The 11,352-nt window shown below is 29.2% G+C and overlaps 1 protein-coding gene across 1 annotated transcript; it reads right to left on the bottom strand.

Moving 5' to 3' along the window:
• Positions 1–1,124: 1,124 nt before the first annotated feature.
• On the bottom strand, positions 1,125–3,151 carry LOC107630080 (pentatricopeptide repeat-containing protein At2g20710, mitochondrial-like). The gene is made up of 2 exons (XM_016333112.3): positions 2,748–3,151; positions 1,125–2,564 (listed from the first exon to the last, which is right to left on the bottom strand). The coding sequence occupies exons 1-2, from the start codon at positions 3,042–3,044 to the stop codon at positions 1,254–1,256; spliced, it is 1,608 nt and encodes a 535-aa protein (XP_016188598.1). The 5' UTR covers positions 3,045–3,151; the 3' UTR covers positions 1,125–1,253.
• Positions 3,152–11,352: the final 8,201 nt, after the last annotated feature.

Here is an 11,352-nt window from a genome sequence, read left to right as displayed (position 1 = left end):
ATTCTATACATATATTCTATATTAGTATTCGGTGAGTTCATTCAATTTTGAACAATATACATCAATAATAATGCAAATTTACAAAAAATGTTCTCAATATACATTTAAATTCAATCACTGGTATTTATCGTTGAGCTGTATATAAAGTTAAAACAATTTTCTTATACTGTCGAAGAACTTGACTCGATCCGAATATCGATTGAGAAGATTATAATAATAAAAGTAAAAAAAAAAAAAAATTTAAAAACAACTATGAAATTGTTGATGCGAAGAGGTGTGGACTGCACGATGACACACTATACAAACAACTTCAATAGGAATCGTTAGTCATAATTCCCAAAGCCTTCATGTTATTTATCATCATTGGACAGATCATGGCCATTGATTAAAGCAACATTCTCCTTCAATCTTTTTTTTTAAATCGAAGCCATTCTTTTTCAATCTCTCTCTCAATACGGTCACATATTTAACCTTATAAGAATCGTTAGTAACTATTTCTTTAAAAGATTCAAACTACAGTAATCGTTGGTCACGTTTTTTAATTTAGATAAATTTCGGCATGATAACAGCGTATTACACTATTTTATTATAATACATAAGTATTACACCATTCCAACTTCGATATTAAAAATAATTTAAAAATTCCGTGATTTAACAAGGCTAATTATATGCTGTTTGAAAGTTATTAAACTATTAAAAAATTTAGTATATTTAGTAAATTTTTAATAGTAAAAATAAAAATATTAAAAAAACAAAATATTTATTTTTAAATATAACTTACACTTTTTAAAAGTTTTATTTATTTAAAAAAATTTAATGCAATAAATAATTTTTTTATTTTATTATATTTAAATATAATTGTTAAATTAAAAGATATTTTTACATAAAATATTTAAATGTAAAATTATTTATATTTCTTTAAAAATATATTTTTAAAAATTACTTAAAAGTATTACCATATTTTTTTTTTTTGGTAACATATTGTTTTCTATTTTGGTGGCTAAACTATTACCACGAATCAACCATCAAATATTTCAAACCCAAACTTCCTCAACCATAAGTTATTACTTAATACCGATGTCCCATCCTTTTACTTTTCTATCAATTTTGAAACGAAGCATCTTAGAAAATTTAAGAGTGATATATAAAACATACCAACTCAGAATCAGCCTTTTTGATGAACCATTCACCTACATTAATTGGTCCTAAACTTCATTGTTGAAAAGATGTGTACACCAAATGTAAACCATAATTCATGATTTGCCTAATTGACAGTCATCCCTTAACATTTTATTGATGGCTAAAGTAGAAGTCAGGTTGTTCCAATCTTCCTCTGGCTCTGAAATTTCACCTGTTTGTTTATGTGAATCGCCTCCCAGCACATCAATTGCAGGTACATTTGATTCCACATCCTTAATCCAACTCATCAGCTTGTTATGAACATCAAGGGAGATAATATTCTTGCTGCTGAGTAACCTTATCAAATCCTCTGTCTCCTCCATATCTCCATTAAATTTCAAGTACTGAAAAATGGCAGCTAAGGATTCTGGTAGCGGCCTCCACTTACAGCCCACTTCACAGATAGAAACTGCCTCTTTCATACATCGAACAGCCATCGGAAAATTTCTCTGTGGAATATATCCAAGCAAGAGCCCTGACCAAGTCCATAAATTTGGCTTTCCTTCCCTCATGATTGTCCTATTAACAATGGCTTCAGCTTCCTCCATATTGCCCTTTCTGCTGTAAGCTGCTATCATCATGTTCGGAATAAGGAAATTTCTGAAATACCGGTTTCTAGATTCCCACTCCTCAAAGATACTCTTGGCAAGTTCAATGTCATCCAACTTGAGAAATGAACTTATTACAGCTGAATAATAGTCTCTTTTAAGTAACTTCCCATCCATCTTATAAATATTCCACAACCTCGTCACTTCTTCTTTCTTCCCTATTGTTGCATATTGAGTCATAAGGTAAGGAAAGGCCTCTTTCCAGATTGTAGAACTCAGGCGCTCCTCTGATTTCTTTAAAGCGTTAAAAGCTTTATCACAAAGCCCGAGTTTTCCATAACAATTGGCTGCCACAGCATAAACACTCCACCAATCTACATGTTGGGAATAAGATGGATCATCTTCTAACTGTGCAAGAAGTTTGTCGATTCCTTCTATATCAGATTTGGCCGCATATGTATTAATCAAGGTGGCGAATGTAAATCTATCGAATTTAATACCCTCTTCTTTCATTTCAAGCAACAAATTTTCCACTTTGTCATAGTTTTGTGTTTGATAGTAGAGGTTAAGCAAAGAATTTCTTGCCATAGTAGACCTTGCGAAACCCAAATGCTTCATCTGCAGCATGATCCTTTCAGCTTTATCCACATCCCTAACTTGAGCATAGCAATTAAGAAGAGAGCTGTAACATTCTGCAGCTCTTGAGTCTTTCGGAATGCTATCAAAATAGGATTCAGCTTCTTCTATTCCGTTAGCCTTTGCAATCAAGTCCAGTCTTAAACTAAAATCTGCAGATCCAGATTCAGAGTATCCTTTCTCAGACATCCAAAATGATACCTGCAAACACGGTTCATTTTCACAAAGATCCCAAAACTCAACCCAGAAAAACATAGTATCTTACTATCTTTAACATTTGAATCGCATTTTGCAGCTAGATCATGATTCAACCTAAAGTTCGAATAAATAATATTTTTATTAATTAATTAACGACTAATTAGTAATTAATGATGATGACGATACCTCGAGTGCGTTTTTATATCTTTTGCGTGATCTAAGTTGCTTGATAACCACTAGCAGTTTATCGTAGCTAAGAGTTCCGCCATCCTGAACCCACTGCTCGAGAATCGTAACAGTCGGGTGAGTTGGATCTCTCACATGGAAGATCCGACGGTACAAAACCTGCGGGACATAAACGAAGGCGCTTTGATTCCTCTTCGCCGGTGAGAGGTTGGAGGTGGAAGAGGCAGAGGTTGCGTAGGTCACGGAAGAACGAGGAAGAAGACGTAAAGCGGATTTCAGACGGCTGAGTACTACCATTTCTTATTCGGAATTCAGAGATGCAAGTTTTGCTCTTCATCAATGGAGTTTCAGAGTGAGCGTTTGGAAGAGTAGTGGAATCTTGCGAGTTTGTGAATACCGCGAAGTGAGCCGTGAGCAACGGCATTTGGTGTCAGTGGCAAAGTTGTAATTTGACGTAACTTTACAAGGAAAAGGTGAATGATTTTGGAAAATAAATCTAAAAATATTCTTAGTATTAGTCAGAAATTATTTTTTATATAGAGATAAAAATAATATTTTGTTTAAATATTGATATTTGAAACATATTATAGTATTATAAATATATAAAAAAGGTGTTCAATATATATTTTATATATTGTAAAAATATTGACACGTGTTTAATACATATTTGTATATTGATTTTTCATCTACAAAATGTACCTACCTATAACTATACTAAATAATCTTATTTTTAACAAAAATACTATTTTTTTTTATAAAAAAAATAGCCAGTATTCATTACTTCCACACAATTAGTAGCAATGTAGAAATCTATTCAAAAAATTTAATTTTATAAGTCAAATATTTAAAAGTTTATTCAACCACATGGCAATATGTATCGTCCTTTTTGGGTAAAATATTTTGCTTAATTCTTAATATTTCTACTAAAAAGAATATTATGTAATATTATACTATTTAATTATTGAGCTTTTATATTGATATCGTGTTTTAGTTTTAAAAAATATTATAAAACTTTTGTTTTCATTCTTTAAAATTATGTATAAAAAATTTACAAATAATAATAATCACATAAATACTATTAGTAATACATCTTATACAAATAAATCCAAAATAAAATTTAGATTTAACATATCACACTTATCCTTCTATATAAAATAAAATCTTACGTATTAAAAGTAAAAGAATTCTAAGAAAGCAACTTATATTATAAATAAAATCTACTAATTGTCTATAGTTTGATATTGCATCTTTAAACATGTGTTCCTGAAAGAGTAAAAAATTTTGAAGTGAGAAATAAATCACAAATTTTCAATAGAGGTAAAGAATGTTATAAAAATAAAGAATAAAGAGAGAATACCTCACTTGACCCCTGACAATTATCACGAAAGGACAACGAGATCCCCAAGGAAAAAAACACCCAATTCGGCCCTTGATAAATTTTTTTAGAACTGATTAACCCCTGTAAAAAAAAACAACATTAATTTTTTTGGCACAGGGACCTCGTTGTCCTTTCGAAATAATTATCAGGGGCCGGATTGATTTTTTTTTTGTTAAGGGCCTCGTTGTCTTTCGAAGTAATTGTCAGGGGATGTTTTGGGTTTTATTCAAGAATTAAAATGCAAATAGTCTCATTAATTCCATAAAATTCTTTAAAATTATGTTAGAAGAATTGGTCATCAGCTTCAAGTTATATATCCCTTCAAAATCTTTTTTATTAAAAACACCCTTCAATCTAAAAGTAAATACATACGTAAACAAATCAGACAATACTAAATACAAGCAGACACGTAAACAAATCAGACAGTATTAAATACAAGTAGACAAATAGAATATAAACAGACAAAGCAAGAAATAGAATAAAAGCACAAAGAATATAACAGAGAATGATGTGCAAGTAAAATGATGCATGTCTAATCCTAGTGCAGGTCATGAGTTCATGTATCGGTTGTCTACCCGCATCTTGATATTATCCTGTCACAAATCCACATTAATTCGGATATGATTTTTCAACCCGTACACAGTCAAATAGTTACTCTTCTATGGCTGCCTCTGCTTTACTGTGGCAGAAAAATAAGTGGACGAAAAATAGACAATTCTATTGTGACAGTATCTGCTCTACCGTGATAAATATAGAACTTTTTATTCTAGTGTGACAAAAATCAAACAATTTGTTGCTGTGCTCTTCTGTGGTAGTATGACATAACTTTGATCAATACTTTATCATTCGTTTCACATTCTCATTCATTATCTCTTTTACAATTGCAATTATACAAGCGGGATAAAACTCACGTCCTTCTCAAATAATCATAGTATCACTCGTTATGAGCCTTACAGACCAACAATTTTCAATCTCAACTATCTTTTCTTAAAAGAATTATTTAAGTTATTATAATAGCTCTTACTCTAATATTCTCAAAATATCTAGTATTAATACTGAAATCCATTTCAATTTCTTTACAACTTTAAAAGTCACTTAAACCATATAGAAACTAACATTTTTCAAGCTTGAATTCATTACTTTTAAACGGAATAAGTTTTGTTTTTTTTACCTTTCAACAAACATCAAAACTAAATCAAGCATATAACAATAAGATTCATTTTTAACTTCATGAACCATGGCTATCACCAAAACATCATCGACATTATATCTTCTTTTCTACTATTAATATATCAAATGAACTTGGAATTACACATACATTGTGTTCAGGCGACCGCTTCAAATTAAGTTTTCTAACAAATAAAAAATTATAATTTTTTTATTATTCTTTCGAAAATAGAGGAAAAACCATACCTGCTCTGTAGTATTAAAAACCAAAAAACAGTAGCAATATCAACTTTCAAAATTTCATATAAAATTCAATGACTTTAAAATTTAATATGGTTCAAATAGACTCATTTAGGTTTCTTTTTTAAATTAGTTTCAGGTAAATACTATTTTTAATGAAGAAGTTATATGACTTGGAAGTTGAGTAATTTTCTGCAAAGTTCTATTTTAAAATTCAGTGAACATATCCTCTTCCAAATCCCATAACTCACTCATGAAAATATGGATAGTCCTGAAATTTAAGTTACACATACTAAACTAACTTAATTTTCACCACCAATTCGTTGTACTTCAACATCCATCCAAAATTAAAAGTTATAGGCTCTCAAAATTACTGATTTAAGAAAACAGAACCGGACTTTTATTGCATAATGTATTATATTTTAAAAATTCATATCTTTAAAACCACAATTCCAACAATTCTAAAATTTTATGAAATTAAAAAACTAATACCAAAGTTTCATTTAAAATTAATCCCATTTTAAAATTTAAATTATAACATTTTCAACTGAGCCAACAAATTACTATTGTTTTAAAAATTCTGCAGAAAAAATGAGATTTAACAACCACATTTCAAAAATCCACCATAAATCATATTCTTAACAAAAAGACCTTAAACTTTTTGGTCCAACTTTATACATTCTCAAGTTTAACCCAAACTTAGTCTCACACAATTCTGATAATCACAGAGTTAGTTGTAACCTTTCAAAGTTATTGATTTCATTTAAAAGTAATGTAGAAAATCAGATTTCACAACCTAACTTTAAAAATTTACAACTAATTGTTCAATTAATACGAACCCCTCAAAATTGAACCTTAACAACTATATTTATTGTAGTTTACTTAGCTTTTAATCTTATACCATTTCGATCACTATCGAATTACTGATTCGCTTTTAAAATTGTCATTTTATTTTAGAAATTAGATTTTCAACCAGCAGCTTAACATTTCAAGATTCAGACTTTCAACAACTCTCAAAATCAGTTTCAGTCAATCACCAACCAAGTCCACTACCATTACAATATATTGAATAACCGGCTCACCAGCAACCAATCCATCAAAGATTAGAATTTCAGTCAATTCATCGCAGCAATCAATAACTCAATCACAATTCACAACCACATCCAATTTCAATTATAATTCAGAGTAATCACATAAGCTAACTATTTTCAAACACATTTCAAGTCATTCACATCAATTAATCAACTCTTAACTATTATTAACTATCTGTAATTATCCAATTAAACTTTAAAAATAAATCTCCTACCTCGATGTCGCAATTAAAAAAATCGGAGGCGAAATTACAATGAAACAGCTGGTAGGACCACTAATAGCCACGCAACAGTTTCAGTCAAGATAGCATTGGTATTGCGTCTCAACACAACTGGGACAGCAGCAACATTGGCTCTCAGCCTCTCACAGCAGTGACCATGGGTTGCAGCGAAACGGAAAATTCAAATATAATACTGTAAAAATTACTTTCAGAACACATAAAATTTTATTTATCAATATATCAATGAGCTCAACTAATTACTTTTAATTTAAATTATAAAATGAACATATCAGACACATTTTTATAAAATATATTTTAAACCCAAATATCAATTGTAAATTAAATCATATAACTTTTCATTATTTTTTTCATCACCAGAATATTAATTTTAATTTTTATAAAATAACTAATTATAATAAAAATTGTACATAAATATTAATTAACTTAAACTTAAAGTATTTATAAAAATTAATCTAATTATTTCAAATAAATTAATCTCTAAAAGCTCAAATTAATAAAATAAATCATAATTTATTCATAATAGAAATTACTTAAATTAAATTATATAATGCTTCCATTACTAGATTTTAATTTCAAATTATAAAATAACCAATTATAAAAATTTACAGTAGAATATTAATTAACTTAACTCTAAATATTCATAAAACTAATTTAATTACTCTTAATAGATTAGTTTATAAATAAAGAGTTCAAATTAATAATAAGTCATAACTTATTTATAATAAAAAAATTTTAAATTAAATTGTACAATTCTTTTTTATTTTTTAATTATTATAATTATGTAAAATATTCAATTATAATAAAATTACATAAGAACCTTGATTGATTTAAAATAAAATTATCTCTTATTCTATTTAATTGTTTCTAATAGAATAATTTTTTGAATTATAAAATTTAAATTTAATAAGATAAAATCACAATTTATTCATATTTAAAATTTTAAAAATACGGAAGGTTACACAATAAATATTCGGTAAAATAAATTATTTACCATATTTAAAATAAAAAATTAAAATAAAGAAATGAAAAACATAATAAAATATTTAGTTCACATTTCATAACTTATTATTCTTCAAAATTAATTTCCTAAATCACACGTTTAAAAAATTTTATTTAATAACATTACAATTAATACTCACTAAAGCAGCTTACTAATAATATATTCTATTACTAAACAAAAGCTAATCTGACAATTAACTTATTTTATGTTACCAAAATAAAATATAATCTATTCTAATAATGTATAACAATATTAAATCTATTAAAGTACTCTAATTATAACTATATGTTTATTTATTTAAAAGAAAAAAACAACACTAACCTGAAAGTTGATCGCTTCCGCAATATGCCATGTCACATTCAAGTGGTTGATGTTATCATCTCGTGCATTTATATGCACCATAATGTCTGAGTATCTCAAAAATATAAAAAAAAAAGTTCGAAAGAAGGAGAAATGAAGCAAAAGAGAAAATAAAAAGGACATTTCAGGCGTTGTAAACGACTTGCTTATATAGGCATGTAAGCCTTATCTCATTTATCGTATAAACAAAATAAACCATGTATCACAACACGTGTACAAACATGATCCGTGCAAGGTGATATCTAACTTCACAACCTTAATTCATTTACAGTGTAAATAGGATAAATAAAAAGATACAAATTTGTAAAGAAGTTACAAATAACATATCTCCGTAAATAAAATAATTAAATTATTTATTAAAAAAATTCCTGCAAAAATGAGGTGTGATTTAGTTAAATATTATCATATTTTTGTATAATACGTTAATATGAGAGATAATTAGTGTAAGTAGAAATCATGAGTATCAATTTGAAGTAGGACAAAAAGCTAAAATGAAATTATGATTGATGAATTCTAAAGATAAAATTTTGTCTAAAAAAAACTTCACTAACGTTTTTTACAAGTAAAGAATCTTTGAAATTGTTATTGACGATTTTTTACTAGAAAAATTTTAAAATATTTAAAAAATACACTTGTGGCTAACGATTTCAAAAAAAAAACTTATCTATATATTTGCTATGTTCTTTTCTTTACATGTCCCTTCTTTCTTGTCTAACCTTATAATTATTCTTCTTCGTCACAAGCAATTTTTTTATTTATTTTTTCTTTTTATTATGTGTTTAGTGAAAGCTAATTTTATCGTTAAATTAAGAGTATTATGATGGTCACATTTTATCAGATACACCTAAAGGTAAAATATTTATGTGTGACAATTCTTGTATTTTTGTCATTTCTCTTATCATATTATTCTATGAGTTTAAGAGTATTATTTTACAAAGTATAGATTCTCATAAACTAAAGAGAGTGACAATATTCTATTCAGACGTCCTATATTAATATTTGGTGGGTTCATTCAATTTTAAATAATGTGCATCAATGATAATGCAAGTTTGCATAGAGATGTTCTCAATATACTGTCAAACTCAATCACAGGTATCTGTCATTGAACTGTATGTATAGTTTGTACAGTAGTCTTATACTGTCGAAGAACCTGATCCAACCTGGATATTAGAAAGATTATAATAGTAAAAGCAAAGAAGAATTTGAAAACAACTATGAAATCGTTGATCCGAAGAGGTAAATGAAGAATAAATATCCATAGTCGTCCCTGAGATTCGCGTAAATACTCAATGTAATCTTCAAGATCCCGATTTTTCCATTTTAGTCCTCCAGATAGAGTTTCGAGCACTCAAAGTGGTTCCTGAGCATATTTTTGGTGATGAGTCATCACCAGAGCGTTGACATGGCCTCTGTTTGCCATGCTAGAGGGTTCCAATTTCCAATTTGTACCCACGTTGGTCCCTCCCTTTATATCTAACCTTATATCCCCAAATTTTCGTAAACTTCATCACTTCTTCTTGCGATGAACAAGAAGAAGAGATGAAGTTTACGAAAATTTGGGGATTTAGGGTTAGATATAAAGGGAGGGATGATGCGTAAGGCAGAAGTTGGCCAATTAAGAAGTCAATATAAAAACAGCGTTACGAGTATAGTTCTTAACCAGCTAAAATTCGCCTCATCAATTTAGAAAGGTTGTCACAAAAATTTAGAATAAAAATACTGGGAGTATGAGTCCCAGGTCGTCTCCCAACGAGTTGCCAAAAAGGGTGCTAATTTACTAATCAGGAGTTTTTCGAGATTTTTTTGAGAGTTGAGTGACATAAAATAAACAATTGTAAATAAGTGCAATGAAAATTAAAAGAAATTTATATTATCCAAAATAAAAAGCCTTAACTGGGGAAATGATTAATTGGAAGTTCTATCCTTGTTGGAATTCTCTCAAGTGTAGTATAAAGAGGTTGTTATTTTCACTTAGTTAACCCTTACTAAATAAAGGAAAGTCAAGTGATTGAGCTAACTCTTATTCGTAAATCCTAGTCCTCTCCCTTGGGAACGTCTAGCGTTAGTAAATACAGAATTAGCCAACAACTTCCAATTTAACTAATCACTTGAGCATTCCAACTCAAGTGTCTCCTCTTAATCAACCCCATGTCAAGTTGGGAGTCTACTCCATTGACATGGATACCATCTTCGTTATTGAGAGTTTGGAATAGAAAAGAGACATGATAATTTAAATAAAATAGGAATTCAAAATTAATTAAAAGTAAAAGCAATCCTTTGCATTAACAATCCATGAAAATAATCCAATTGTAACTCTAAACAAGAATTAAGAATATGGAATAATAAAAGAGTAAGAAAACAAACTAGAATAATATCTTCAACGGAGGTGATGACTCTTCAATATCCAAAAGCAAAAGCATAAAACTATAAAACTATGAATGTAAAGAAAACCTAGAGGAAGAGTAAATTCTCTCTAGATTCAGATCTAAAAACCTAAAAACTATGCTAATGAGAATGTGTCTTGAGTCTCTCCACGTTTCCTGGCTCTAGTCTGTGTTTTTGGGCCGAAAACTGGGTCAAAACTCGGCCCGAAATCGCCCCCAGCATTTTCTGTTATTTCTGCAGATCGCGCAGGTCACGCGTACGCGTCAGTTGTAACACCCTAATATTCAAATTCTTATGTTCGAGTCATAAGTCAATGATATTACGGTGGTACGACTCTCAGGTGGATTTTTAATATATAAATATAGGTAATTTTCGAAAAGAGTATTAATCGAGAAGCCTGAAAAGAGTAGAAATAAAATCGCGAAGGCGTATCATTCACGTTTCGACAACGAAAAGTTAAACTGCTAAGCCAAACGCGATATACGGACAAGGCATAAAGGAGATTAAGAGATAGATATATATATAACATAAGTAAATAGCCACTAGTCGCGACCCGCGAAGTTTAGGCCGGCTAGGGTACAGTATGAAAGTAGATGACAACAGCATATCCTAATCTCTCCCAAAGGAAACATAAGAGCCTCTATAGGCAAGTTCCGAAAGAGTTCAATACATAATATAATCTTTTCAAAACAAAGGTGGAGAGATTCTAATCAAAACACAAAGTAGAGGAAATAAAGATCTT

The sequence above is a fragment of the Arachis ipaensis genome, chromosome B3 (genome assembly GCF_059453495.1).
Source record: "Arachis ipaensis isolate K30076 ecotype BB chromosome B3, ASM5945349v1, whole genome shotgun sequence".
In the NCBI taxonomy this organism is placed as follows: domain Eukaryota; kingdom Viridiplantae; phylum Streptophyta; class Magnoliopsida; order Fabales; family Fabaceae; genus Arachis; species Arachis ipaensis.
The sequence above is the reverse complement of the archived record's forward strand: the minus strand, read 5'-3'. Positions and strand labels throughout refer to the sequence as shown.